The sequence below is a fragment of the Bombina bombina genome, chromosome 5 (genome assembly GCF_027579735.1).
Source record: "Bombina bombina isolate aBomBom1 chromosome 5, aBomBom1.pri, whole genome shotgun sequence".
NCBI classification, from domain to species: Eukaryota; Metazoa; Chordata; class Amphibia; order Anura; family Bombinatoridae; genus Bombina; species Bombina bombina.
In genome coordinates this window covers 170,445,207-170,459,875 of record NC_069503.1, presented here as the reverse complement: position 1 = coordinate 170,459,875, position 14,669 = coordinate 170,445,207, and the positions used below count along the sequence as shown (strand labels likewise).

The following is a 14,669-nucleotide window of genomic DNA, read 5'->3' as shown; positions in this document are numbered from 1 at the left end:
CCAGCCTATCAGGAGGAGGTAAATAACCCTCACAGAGCTTTAGCCCCTCCCACCTCCTCTCCCTCTCCAGTTATTATTGGACTCTGAGGAGAGAGGTTATAGATTTCAGAGGTGCTCTACTATCAAGAGTTTATTATTTTTTTCATATGATTTGTGGGCTCTGACCTGACTTGGGACCCAGTACCCCTTGGCAAATTTACTCCAAGAAGATTTAAGACTCTGAGTCAAACAGGGATGAGGATTACCTCTGTTATGTGCTTTCCAGAGCCCTAGTGGCTAATCTAACAGCCATAACTGCCCTCAGGCGTCGCAGGGATCGTTCTCTAGCCTCCACCTGAGGGGGTTACAGGTATATCCGCAGTATCCTCTGCATTACAGTAACTTGCACTGGATGGGCCCTCTACTGGGTCAGCAACCTGTGAGGTAGAAAGGCCTCAAAATGCTGGTAGTGGAGGGGTGCTGCAGTCCAGGTAAGTGACTCATGCACTACACAGCCCAGGAGCTATACAATAGTACTCTCCTTTCAGGTACTACATAGCTGGGGGTCACAGCCTTACACCTGATAAGCTTTACCTATGTGTTTAACATGGGAATTTTAGGGGACCGAGGCACATTTTTTTTTTTACCTCAAACACCTTATTTATGCATTGTTGTAAAAAAGAGTACTATCTCTTTAATAGAGCCAGTAACTGTCTTGTGCAGTTATCAGTTAAATCTCTCACAGTGCGTTTATCAGTTAGATCTCAGTTTGCTTAATTTGACAGCGTGAAGGTTAAATGCTTAGACCTCAAGATCAGTGGTTTCTCTGACTCTGATATCTATACTTTGCTTTATGCAAGTAAGCCAGATAAGCAGATACTTTTTCATAACATATGGAAAGCTTACTTTCTTTGGTGTCCTTCTTGCGCTTTTTTTTGGAAATCTTTTAAAATTCCCAGAATACTTCAGTTCCTTCAGGATGGACTAGATAAGGGTCTATTGGCTAGCTCTCTAAAGTGTTAGATATCAAATTATCTGTTTTGTTTCACAAAAAAGTTGGCTTAGTTGCCAGTTGTTTAAACTTTTGTTCAAACCCTGGTGAGAATTTGTCCTGTTGATAGACCAATTTCTCCTCCTTGGAACTTGAACTTTGTTCTCTCTGTTCTGCAAGGTTCTTCTTTTGAACCTATGCATATTTTAGACTTTAAAATGTTGTCCTGGAAGGTTCTTTTATTCCTGTGGGCCAGATATGATTTTCTTCCAAATGTTGTATCTTCAGAAAGTATTAATCAGGAAATAGTTGCTCCTCCTTTGTGACCAAAGACTTCTAATCCAAAAGGAAAGATTACTTCACAACCTAGATGTTGTCAGAGTTTTAAAGTTCTATATTCAGGCTACTAAGACATTAGACAAACTTCCAGTTTTTTTTTTGTCCACTACTCTGGTCCTAGGAAGGGTCAGAAAACTACTGTGGTGGCCCTGGCATCCTGGCTCAAGCAGATTTGTAAGGCTTACTCTGTTTCAGTAAATCTACCACCTAAGAGATTAACTGTTCACTCCACGAGATAAGTATCTACTTCCTGGGCTTTCAAGGATGATACCTCCTTGGAACAGATTTGTAAGGCGGCAACTTGGTCTCCCCTTTACACATTTTCCAATTTTTGTCATTTAACATTCATGCTTATTCTGGTGTTGTTTTTGGCAGGAAAGTCCTTCCGGCCACAGTGTCCGGCAAATAGGAACTGTCTACTTTTAGTCCCACCCGTTAGTATGGACTCTCAGCTTGGGTATTGTATCACACATGTTAAGAAGCTATGGACTCATCAGCTAAGAAGGAAAACAGAATTTATACTTCCTGATAAATTTATTTCCTTCGGGCTGATGAGAGTCCATAGCCCCGACCCTATTTTTGTATATGGTTGACAGTTCTCATTTGCACCTCGTAACCTTTTTTTCTCTCTCCTCTGCTTGGCTATACGTAAACTGAAGAGGGAGAGGAGGTGGGAGGGGCTTAAGCTCTGTGAGGGTTATTGACCTCCTCCTGATAGGCTGGAATATATCCGACATGTTATGAAGCCATGGACTCTCATGAGGCCAAAGGAAATAAATTTATCAGTAAGTATAAATTCTGTTTTTTTCTTTCATGATTCAGATAGAGAATACAATTTTAAACAATATTACAATTTACTTCTATTATTTTATTTGCTTCATTCTTTAGATTTCCTTTGTTGAAGAAATAGCAATGCACATGTGTGAGCCAATCACATAAGGCATCTATAGGCAGCCACCAATCAGCAGCTGAGCCTCTTTAGATATGCTTTTCAACAAAGGATATAAAGAGAAAGAATCAACTTAGATAACAGAAGTAAATTGGAAAGTTGTTTAAAATTGCACACTCTTTCTAAATCATGTAAGAAAAAATAATGGCAGTTTAATTCTGACTTGACTGTCCCTTTAAAGAATTGAGTGTTTGATCTAACTGACTAATGCTTAAGTTTTATTTAATTTTGCGAATTTCTTTTTGAACAAACATAAAATATTACCTTTTTTAATCTTGCTGAATGTTTTCTTTAATCCTGTGTTTTGTACTTTCCAGATAACTTTATTGTGCTAAGAAAATTAATCGATCTGCTAAGAAGAAGTGGTAAACTTTCTGATGCCACTGCATTCTTTGACATGGCATTGGCAAAATCCTCACGAGTTGCTTTGAAGCCCGGATATAATTACTGCAAAGGCCTTTATCACTGGTAAAAAAACAAAAACATCTACCGAAAATAAGATGAGCTATTTCTATAAAATCCATAAGCAGTAGCAAGATTCTGGTAATTCTTTTCTCTGATGTGTTCTCTGAAATGGGCAGTGTCTCTCATCATAGAGTTTTATATCAGATTTAAAGAGCCAGGAAATGCCTTGTAATTAAAAGACTTTTCTGAATTAAACAATCATACCCACCAAGTGTGCAAATAAGTTTTTTGATATACATCATAAAATATTTTATATTACAATTTCAAAGTTGTTTATGTCCCTTTAAGCAACCGAGACAGCTGCATTGTATTCCACCTCTTGCAAAGTAAACGGTTAAAGTCACATTGTACTGTAAAAATGTGTCTTTTCTTTAATGTGTTCCCGCTTTTCTATTGTACTTGCTGTATTGTATTAAATGGTTTATAAAGAACCCCTTTACCTTTATTTTGTTTTTTAAAATAGTTGCTTTAAATTGTTGAAACCACAACCTATCCCTTTAAGACCTTATATCGTAAATTAGAAGAATATGATGAGAAGTAATAGTGAGTTCATATAATCTCCCTCTCCAAAATATGTGACTCTCGCGCATTGCTTTTCTAAATTTATCTCACTAGAAAATGTTGTTGTCTTCTTTTCTCCAACATAGGTGTGTCCGGTCCACGGCGTCATCCTTACTTGTGGGATATTCTCTTCCCCAACAGGAAATGGCAAAGAGCCCAGCAAAGCTGGTCACATGATCCCTCCTAGGCTCCGCCTTCCCCAGTCATTCTCTTTGCCGTTGTACAGGCAACATCTCCACGGAGATGGCTTAGAGTTTTTTGGTGTTTAAATGTAGTTTTTATTCTTCAATCAAGAGTTTGTTATTTTAAAATAGTGCTGGTATTTACTATTTACTCTGAAACAGAAAAGAGATGAAGATTTCTGTTTGTAAGAGGAAAATGATTTTAGCAACCGTTACTAAAATCGATGGCTGTTTCCACACAGGACTGTTGAGAGGAATTAACTTCAGTTGGGGGAAACAGTGAGCAGACTTTTGCTGCTTGAGGTATGACACATTTCTAACAAGACTTGGTAATGCTGGAAGCTGTCATTTTCCCTATGGGATCCGGTAAGCCATTTTTATTAAATAAGAATAAAGGGCTTCACAAGGGCTTTAAAGACTGGTAGACATTTTTCTGGGCTAAAACGATTGATTTATAAGCATTTTTAATAGTTTATAGCTTTGAGGAGTTATTTTATTCTTGGGAATTATGTTGAATAACCGGCAGGCACTGTATTGGACACCTTTTTCTCTGGGGGCCTTCTCTAATCATAGGCAGAGCCTCATTTTCGCGCCACTAATGCGCAGTTGTTTTTGGGAAGCAAGGCATGCAGATGCATGTGTGAGGAGCTCAGATACATAGAAAAAGCTTACTGAAGGCGTCATTTGGTATCGTATTCCCCTCTGGGCTTGGTTGGGTCTCAGCAAAGCAGATACCAGGGACTGTATAGGGGTTAAATATAAAAACGGCTCTGGTTCCGTTATTTTAAGAGTTAAAGCTTTCAAATTTGGTGTGCAATACTTTTAAGGCTTTAAGACACTGTGGTGAAATTTTGGTGAATTTTGAACAATTCCTTCATACTTTTTCACATATTCAGTAATAAAGTGTGTTCAGTTTAAAATTTAAAGTGACAGTAACGGTTTTATTTTTAAACGTTTTTTGTACTTTGTTATCAAGTTTATGCCTGTTTAACATGTCTGAACTATCAGATAGACTATGTTCTGTATGTGAGGTAGCCAAGGTTCCTTCTCATTTAAATAGATGTGATGTATGTGACAAAAAATTTAGAGAAAATGATGCCCAAGATGATTCCTCAAGTGAGGGGAGTAAGCATGGTACTGCATCATCCCCTCCTTTGTCTACGCCAGTCTTGCCCACACAGGAGGCCCCTAGTACATCTAGTGTGCCAATACTCCTTACTATGCAACAATTAACGGCTGTAATGGATAATTCTATCAAAAACATTTTAGCCAAAATGCCCACTTATCAGCGGAAGCGCGACTGCTCTGTTTTAGAAAATACTTGCATTGTTCCTGTCACTACAGCAGCGTGTTTCTGGTTCGATGAACTAGAAAAGTCGCTCAATAAAGATTCTTCTTATGAGGAGATTTTGGACAGAATTCATGCTCTTAAATTGGCTAACTCTTTTACTTTAGACGCCACTTTGCAATTGGCTAGATTAGCGGCGAAAAATTCGGGGTTTGCTATTGTGGCGCGCAGAGCGCTTTGGCTAAAATCTTGGTCAGCGGATGCGTCTTCCAAGAACAAATTGCTTAACATACCTTTCAAGGGGAAAACGCTGTTTGGCCCTGACTTGAAAGAGATTATTTCAGATATCACTGGGGGTAAGGGCCACGCCCTTCCTCAGGATAGGTCTTTTAAGGCTAAAAATAAACCAAATTTTCGTCCCTTTCGCAGAAACGGACCAGCTCCAAGTTCTACATCCTCTAAGCAAGAGGGTAATACTTCTCAAACCAAGCCAGCCTGGAGGCCTATGCAAGGCTGGAACAAAGGTAAGCAGGCCAAGAAACCTGCCACTGCTACCAAGACAGCATGAGATGTTGGCCCCCGATCCGGGACCGGATCTGGTGGGGGGCAGACTTTCTCTCTTCGCTCAGGCTTGGGCAAGAGATGTTCTGGATCCTTGGGCGCTAGAAATAGTCTCCCAAGGTTATCTTCTGGAATTCAAGGAGCTACCCCCAAGGGGGAGGTTCCACAGGTCTCAATTGTCTTCAGACCACATAAAAAGACAGGCATTCTTACATTGTGTAGAAGACCTGTTAAAAATGGGAGTGATTCATCCTGTTCCATTAGGAGAACAAGGGATGGGATTCTACTCCAATCTGTTCATAGTTCCCAAAAAAGAGGGAACATTCAGACCAATCTTAGATCTCAAGATCCTAAACAAATTTCTCAAGGTTCCATCGTTCAAAATGGAAACCATTCGGACAATTCTTCCTACCATCCAGGAAGGTCAATTCATGACCACGGTGGATTTAAAGGATGCGTATCTACATATTCCTATCCACAAGGAACATCATCGGTTCCTAAGGTTCGCCTTTCTGGACAAGCATTACCAGTTTGTGGCACTTCCATTCGGATTAGCCACTGCTCCAAGAATTTTCACAAAGGTACTAGGGTCCCTTCTAGCGGTGCTAAGACCAAGGGGCATTGCAGTAGTACCTTACTTGGACGACATACTGATTCAAGCGTCGTCCCTACCACAAGCAAAGGCTCATACAGACATTGTCCTGGCCTTTCTCAGATCTCACGGGTGGAAAGTGAACGTAGAAAAAAGTTCTCTATCTCCGTCAACAAGAGTTCCCTTCTTGGGAACAATAATAGACTCCTTAGAAATGAGGATTTTTCTGACAGAGGCCAGAAAATCAAAACTTCTAAGCTCTTGTCAAGTACTTCATTCTGTTCTTCTTCCTTCCATAGCGCAGTGCATGGAAGTAATAGGTTTGATGGTCGCGGCAATGGACATAGTTCCTTTTGCGTGAATTCATCTGAGACCATTACAACTGTGCATGCTCAGTCAGTGGAATGGGGATTATACAGACTTGTCTCCGACGATACAAGTAGATCAGAGGACCAGAGATTCACTCCGTTGGTGGCTGACCCTGGACAACATGTCACAGGGGATGAGCTTCCGCAGACCAGAGTGGGTCATTGTCACGACCGACGCCAGTCTGGTGGGCTGGGGCGCGGTCTGGGAACCCCTGAAAGCTCAGGGTCTTTGGTCTCGGGAAGAATCTCTTCTCCCGATAAATATTCTGGAACTGAGAGCGATATTCAATGCTCTCAAGGCTTGGCCTCAGCTAGCAAAGGCCAAATTCATACGGTTTCAATCAGACAACATGACGACTGTTGCGTATATCAACCATCAGGGGGGAACAAGGAGTTCCCTGGCGATGGAAGAAGTGACCAAAATCATTCAATGGGCGGAGACTCACTCCTGCCACTTGTCTGCAATCCACATCCCAGGAGTGGAAAATTGGGAAGCGGATTTTCTGAGTCGTCAGACATTTCATCCGGGGGAGTGGGAACTCCATCCGGAAATCTTTGCCCAAATAACTCAATTGTGGGGCATTCCAGACATGGATCTGATGGCCTCTCGTCAGAACTTCAAGGTTCCTTGCTACGGGTCCAGATCCAGGGATCCCAAGGCGACTCTAGTAGATGCACTAGTAGCACCTTGGACCTTCAATCTAGCTTATGTATTCCCACCGTTTCCTCTCATCCCCAGGCTGGTAGCCAGGATCAATCAGGAGAGGGCATCGGTGATCTTGATAGCTCCTGCGTGGCCACGCAGGACTTGGTATGCAGACCTGGTGAATATGTCATCGGCTCCACCATGGAAGCTACCTTTGAGACAGGACCTTCTTGTTCAAGGTCCGTTCGAACATCCGAATCTGGCCTCACTCCAACTGACTGCTTGGAGATTGAACGCTTGATTTTATCAAAGCGAGGGTTCTCAGATTCTGTCATTGATACTCTTCTTCAGGCCAGAAAGCCTGTAACTAGAAAAATCTACCATAAAATATGGAAAAAATATATCTGTTGGTGTGAATCTAAAGGATTCCCATGGAACAAGATAAAAATTCCTAAGATTCTATCCTTTCTTCAAGAAGGTTTGGAGAAAGGATTATCTGCAAGTTCTTTGAAGGGACAGATTTCTGCCTTATCTGTTTTACTTCACAAAAAGCTGGCGGCTGTGCCAGATGTTCAAGCTTTTGTTCAGGCTCTGGTTAGAATCAAGCCTGTTTACAAACCTTTGACTCCTCCTTGGAGTCTCAATTTAGTTCTTTCAGTTCTTCAGGGGGTTCCGTTTGAACCCCTACATTCCGTTGATATCAAGTTATTATCTTGGAAAGTTTTGTTTTTGGTTGCAATTTCTTCTGCTAGAAGAGTTTCAGAGTTATCTGCTCTGCAGTGTTCTCCTCCTTATCTGGTGTTCCATGCAGATAAAGTGGTTTTGCGTACTAAACCTGGTTTTCTTCCGAAAGTTGTTTCTAACAAAAACATTAACCAGGAGATAGTCGTGCCTTCTTTGTGTCCGAATCCAGTTTCAAAGAAGGAACGTTTGTTGCACAATTTGGATGTAGTTCGTGCTCTAAAATTCTATTTAGATGCTACAAAGGATTTCAGACAAACATCTTCCTTGTTTGTTGTTTATTCTGGTAAAAGGAGAGGTCAAAAAGCAACTTCTACCTCTCTCTCTTTTTGGCTTAAAAGCATCATCAGATTGGCCTATGAGACTGCCGGACGGCAGCCTCCTGAAAGAATCACAGCTCATTCCACTAGGGCCGTGGCTTCCACATGGGCCTTCAAGAACGAGGCTTCTGTTGATCAGATATGTAAGGCAGCGACTTGGTCTTCACTGCACACTTTTACTAAATTTTACAAATTTGATACTTTTGCTTCTTCTGAGGCTATTTTTGGGAGAAAGGTTTTGCAAGCCGTGGTGCCTTCCATCTAGGTGACCTGATTTGCTCCCTCCCATCATCCGTGTCCTAAAGCTTTGGTATTGGTTCCCACAAGTAAGGATGACGCCGTGGACCGGACACACCTATGTTGGAGAAAACAGAATTTATGTTTACCTGATAAATTACTTTCTCCAACGGTGTGTCCGGTCCACGGCCCGCCCTGGTTTTTTTAATCAGGTCTGATGATTTATTTTCTTTAACTACAGTCACCACGGTATCATGTTATTTCTCCTATGCAAATATTCCTCCTTTACGTCGGTCGAATGACTGGGGAAGGCGGAGCCTAGGAGGGATCATGTGACCAGCTTTGCTGGGCTCTTTGCCATTTCCTGTTGGGGAAGAGAATATCCCACAAGTAAGGATGACGCCGTGGACCGGACACACACCGTTGGAGAAAGTAATTTATCAGGTAAACATAAATTCTGTTTTTTTCCCTCTTCAATAGGTACATTGGGCAACCTAATGAGGCACTGAAGCTGTTTAATAAAGCTCGTAAGGACAGCGAGTGGGGTCAAAGTGTCATAAACAATATGGTTCAGATCTGTCTTAATCCTGACAATGAATTAGTAGGCGGAGAAGTGTTTGAAAGTCTGGATGACGATGAAAAGTAAGAGCTGATCAACTGTGTCTCTGTAACATTTTACCTGTAATTTGTCATTCTGTGTGGCATTTCCTTTTTGCAGTTGGGTTATTAACACTCTTGGTTGCTATAGAGATGGTGACTTGGTCAGATACATTTGTTTTTACAGAAATGTGTACAAAATTAATTAATTAATACAATTAATAAATGAAAGAGGAAAACTTTGTTCACCTAAGTTGAAAAGATTTTCTCACCATTTACTACAGTATTTTAGATAGATAGATAGATAGATAGATAGATAGATAGATAGATAGATAGACAGAAAGATATCTTTAAATATTTCTATAAACCTCGTTCTTAGGGTCTAAGTTGCTAATTAATATTCAGGAAATGTCCTATAATTTTATTTAACAACAATGCTGCTAGACTATCTATGTTTCTGTTATTCTAAATATATACTGTATCTGTTTGTACTATTCGTGGAAGGATTTATTGGTGAATGCAGCTAGAAATGAACCAAGAAAAAATAAATTTCTCCAAAAAAAATTACATTTTCCAAAATGTGAAAATGGAATTGTGAGTAACATTTAGATATTTATTATTATTGTTTTTTGTTATTGAGGTTTAAATGGATATGTACAGACATCAGAAAGCATGGTTAGGCAATGTACCAAGTACAGATATCAAGATGTCCATATTCCACTTTAAGCATAAATTATTACACAGACATCTAGTCCATAATAGGTAAATTAAAACAGATGAAACACAAAACCTAATTTTTTTTCTAAGATATGGAGAGTCCACTACATAATTTAATTACTAGTGGGAATATCACTCCTGGCCAGCAGGAGGAGGCAAAGAGCACCACAGCAAAGCTGTTAAGTGGCACTCTCCTACCCATAATCCCCAGTCATTCTCTTTGCCTCTGTCAATGGAGGAGGTGAAGTTTGGCACTTCAGAAGAATATTTCATATGCAGTAGACGGGGACATTTTTAAAATCCTTCATACAGGATGCTCTTTGTCAGTGGGCAAGCACATTATGTATGTTGAGACTAGGTGTTAATCTTCCATTTATTGGGACATATTTTCTCTTTGGGCTAATTTTGTTGAAACATTTTATTAGTATGTGTGTGGGGCTTAAGTTTTATACAGGGATTTATGTATAAACTTAAAATTTGACAGTTTGTTTTCTTTGCTTGCTTAGCTAGAACACGCTAACTGACAGACTGCTTGAGCGTTTGTGTAAATTTAGCTCCGGTGTTGTAGGCAGAGGAAAACACGTGCCTTTTACTTGCTGCATAGTTTTCTCTCTCTGCCAGTCATTTGACTTCTCTCTGCTGTCAGATATTCACGGAGCGGAGCGGCGTCATTGAATTTGTCTCTTCAGTGTTGATCTACTATACGATCGTTTTAGAGATATCTGGCAGGCAAATTGTGTTTAAGTGTTACGGTAAGGTACCTCAGCCTGTCTGAGGTGTAGGGGGCCTGATTGGTTTATTACTTTAAAGAATTTTTGCATAATGTTAAGCGTCTGTGGTATTAAAAATTCTTAAAGTGACAGTGTATTTAAAACATTTCTACAATTTGGAGAATTTTTATTTAGTATTATGGACATGGAAGACTCTGTTTCTTTTGACAAATGCTTGCTATGCCTAGAGGCACAAATTGTTTTGCCTATGCAATTCTGTGCTGCATGCTTAGCTAGAACACTTCAATTCAAAGATAAATGTTGCCCGCTGAGCCCAATGTCTCTCAGGATGATGCTGTTCAGGCAATGCCACAGCTTTCTCCTCAAACGTCCCAAGCCTCTATGGCGTCACATACAGTGCCCTGCAGTTCCTCTCAGCCTTCTGGACAAGTTTATTTGCCTGCAGATTTTGCTGCACAGGTATCTTCTGCAGTATCTGTGGCATTATCTGCTTTTCCTATGCTGGGAAAACGTAAGAGGAAAATTAGACATTCAGATAGTAAGGTTTCTGTTCCACCTACTGCTACACAGGTTGCCCTCCCTCATAAGTCTGATGAGGAGGATACGTCAGTAGCCTCTGAGGGTGAAATCTCAGATTCGGACAATATTATTCCTTCATCTGATACTGAAGAAGTAAACTTCAGATTTAAGCTTGAACACCTTCGTGCACTGTTAAAGGAGGTATTGGCTACTTTGGATGACTCCGATACTTCTGTTGTTGTCAACCCTAAGAAGTCTAGTAAACTTAATAAATACTGTGATGTTCCTTCCTTTGTGGAAGTTTTTCCTGTCCCAGACCATGTGACAGAGATTATTTCACAGTAATGGGAGAAGCCAGGGATTCCTTTCTCCCCGTGACTCCATTAAAGATTCTTGGCGCACAGTGCCTAAAGTAAAAGGGGCTTTTACTTTAAGGATCCCATGGACAAAAAGCTGGAAGCTTATTTGAAGAAGATGCATGTTCATCAAGGTCTTCAATGGCAACCTGCAGTTTGTATTGCCACAGTAGCAAGTGCGGCATCTTATTGGTGCAACACCTTGTCTGAATCAATTTTAGTAGAGACTCCGTTGGAGTAGATACAAGATATGATTAAGGCTCTCAAACTAGCAAATTCCTTTATTTCTGATGCTAACATGCAAGTTATTAGACTGGGAGCCAAGATGTCTGGCTTCACTGTTCTAGCCCGCAGGGCATTGTGGCTAAAATCTTGGTCAGCTGATGTTACCTCTAAGTCCAAGCTTCCGGAGCTTCCTTACAAGGGGAAGACCTTGTTCGGACCTGGTCTGGTAGAAATAATTTCTGATATTACGGGTGGAAAAGAGTCTTTTCTACCGCAAGACAAGAAGAACAGACTCAAAGGATGTCAAAGTAATTTTCGTTCCTTTCGTAACTTCAAAGGTCAAAAGTATTCCTCTCCCTCTTCCAAGCAGGAGCAGTCCAAGTCTTCTTGGAAGCCCAATCAGTCTTGGAATAAGGGAAAGCAATCAAAGAAACCCTCAGCTGAGTCTAAGTCAGCATGAAGGGTCAGCCCCCGGTCTGGGATCGGATCAAGTTGGGGGCAGACTTTCTCTGTTTTGTCAAGCGTGGAGACCAATGTCCCAGATCCTTAGACTGTGGACATAGTATCTCAGTATTGCAAAAAAGAATTCAAAACTTTCCCTCCCAGGGGCAGATTCCATCTCTCAAGATTATCTGCAGACCAGGTAAAAAGAGAGGCATTCTTGAACTGCGTTCTGGACCTTTCCTCCCTGGGAGTGATTGTTCCAGTTCCAGTAAGGGAACAGGGTCTAGGATTCTATTCAAATCTGTTTGTGGTGCCCAAAAAAGAGGGAACTTTTCGATTCATTTAAGACCTAAAGTGCCTCAACAAGTTTTTCAGGGTACCGTCCTTCAAAATGGAAACCAATTTGTTCCATTCTTCCTTTGGTCCAAGAGGGTCACTTCATGATGACCATAGACCTGAAGGACACGTATCTTCATGTTCCCATTCACAGGGATCATCACAAATTCCTGAGATTCGCCTTTCTAGACAAATACTTTTAGTTTGTGGCTCTTCCGTTTGGCCTTGCCAAGGCTCCCAGAATTTTCTCAAAGGTTCTGGGGGCTCTCTTGGCAGTGATCAGGTCTCGGGGAATTGCAGTGGCGCCCTACCTGGACGACATATTGGTTCATGCGCCATCTTTTCAACAAGCAAACTCTCATACAAAGATCTTGTTGTCTTTTCTATGTTCCCACGGTTGGAAAGTGAATCTGGAAAAGAGTTCCCTTGTTCCAGCTTAGGGACCATAATAGATTCCCTATTTATGAAAATTTCTCTGACAGAGGTTAGAAAATCCAGAATTCTCTCCTCTGGCCTTTCTCTACAGTCTGATGTTCAGCCATCAGTGGCTCAATGTATGGAGGTATTTGGTCTGATGGTCGCTTCCATGGACATCATTCCCTTTGCTCGATTCCATTTCAGAGCTCTGCAATTATGCATGCTCAGACAATGGAACGGAAACCATTTGGATCTGTCTCAGAGGATATATCTAGACCAGTCGACAAGAGACTCTCTCCCATGGTGGTTTCTCAGACCATCTGTCTCAGGGCACATACTTCCAGAGACCTTCCTGGATGATTATGACCACAGATGCCAGCCTGCTAGGCTGGGGAGCAGTCTGGGACTCGTTAAAAGCGCAGGGACTATGGACTCTGGAGGAATCTGCTCTCCCTATAAACATCTTGGAATTGAGAGCGATTTACAATGCTCTGATGGCTTGGCCTCATTTGTCCTTAGCCCGGTTTATCAGGTTTCAGTCGGACAACATCACCTCAGTGTCTTACATCAACCACCAGGGAGGAACTCAGAGTTCCTTAGCCATGATGGAGGTGGCACAGATTATTCAGTGGGCGGAAGCTCACAATTGTTGTCTATCTGCCATCCACATCCCTGGAGTGGAGAACTGGGAAACGGATTTCCTGAGCAGACAGACATTTCATCCCGGGGAGTGGGCTCTCCATCCGGAGGGTTTCTCCAGGTTAACCCTCAAATGGGGGGAGTTGGATCTGATGGCGTCTCGGCAGAACGCCAAGCTTCCATAGACCTGAAGCTTCCATAGACCATAATAGATTCCCTATCTATGAAAATTTTTCTGACAGAGGTTAGAAAATACAGAATTCTCTCCTCTGGCCTTTCTCTACAGTCTATTGTTCAGCCATCAGTGGCTCAATGTATGGAGGTAATTGATCTGATGGTCGCTTCCATGGACATCATTCCCTTTGCTTGATTCCATTTGAGAGCTCTGCAATTATGCATGCTCAGACAATGGAACGGAGACCATTTGGATCTGTCTCAGAGGATATATCTAGACCAGTCGACAAGAGACTCTCTCCCATGGTGGCTTTCTCAGAACATCTGTCTCAGGGCACGTACTTCCGGAGACCTTCCTGGGTGATTGTGACCATGGATGCCAGCCTGCTAGGCTGGGGATCAGTCTGGGACTTGTTAAAGGCGCAGGGACTATGGACATCTTGGAATTGAGAGTGATTTACAATGCTCTGATGGCTTGGCCTCAATTGTCTTTAGCCCGGTTTATCAGGTTTCAGTTGGACAACAGTACCTCAGTGGCTTACATCAACCACCAAGGAGGAACTCGGAGTTCCTTAGCCATGATGGAGGTGGCACAAATTATTCAGTGGGCGGAAGCTCACCATTGTTGTCTATCTGCCATCCACATTCCTGGAGTGGACAACTGGGAAGCGGATTTCCTGAGCAGACAGACATTTCATCCCGGGGAGTGGTCTCTCCATCCGGAGGGGTTCTCCAGGTTAACCCTTAAATGGGGGGTGTCGGAGTTGGATTTGATGGCGTCTCGGCAAAACGCCAAGCTACCAAGGTACGATTCAAGCTCAATAGATCCTCAGGCCACGCTGATAGATGCTCTGGCGGTTCCTTGGGATTTTGGTCTAGCATACCTGTTTCCTCCGTTTGCGCTCCTTCCACGAGTTATTGCTCATATCAAACAGGAGAGAGCATATGTAATTCTAATAGCTCTTGCATGGCCTCGCAGGATCTTGTATGCAGACCTAGTGAAGATGTCATCTCGGCCACCTTGGAGGTTGCCTCTGAGGAAGGACCTTCTAACTCAGGGTCCATTCCTCCATCCAAATCTCGTTTCTCTAAATCTGACTGTTTGGAGATTGAACGCTTAGTTCTGTCAGTCATTGAGACCATAATCCAGGCTTGCAAGCCTGTTACTCGAAAAATTTACCATAAGGTATGGCGTAAATACCTTTATTGGTGTGAATCTAAGGGGGTCAGGATTCCTAGAATTTTGTCTTTTCTCCAGGAAGGTCTGGAGAAAGGGTTATCAGTCAGTTCTCTGA

General features: G+C 41.9%; 1 protein-coding gene across 1 annotated transcript in view; it reads left to right on the top strand.

The window, feature by feature from the left end:
- TTC21A (tetratricopeptide repeat domain 21A) overlaps nucleotides 1-14,669 on the top strand; it is a 161,512-nt gene that overhangs the window by 100,411 nt on the left and 46,432 nt on the right. Inside the window, exons 23-24 of the mRNA XM_053713784.1 lie at nucleotides 2,576-2,726; nucleotides 8,700-8,861. Of these exons, the coding sequence (XP_053569759.1) occupies nucleotides 2,576-2,726; nucleotides 8,700-8,861 (313 nt within the window). The remainder of the gene's footprint in view (nucleotides 1-2,575; nucleotides 2,727-8,699; nucleotides 8,862-14,669) is intronic.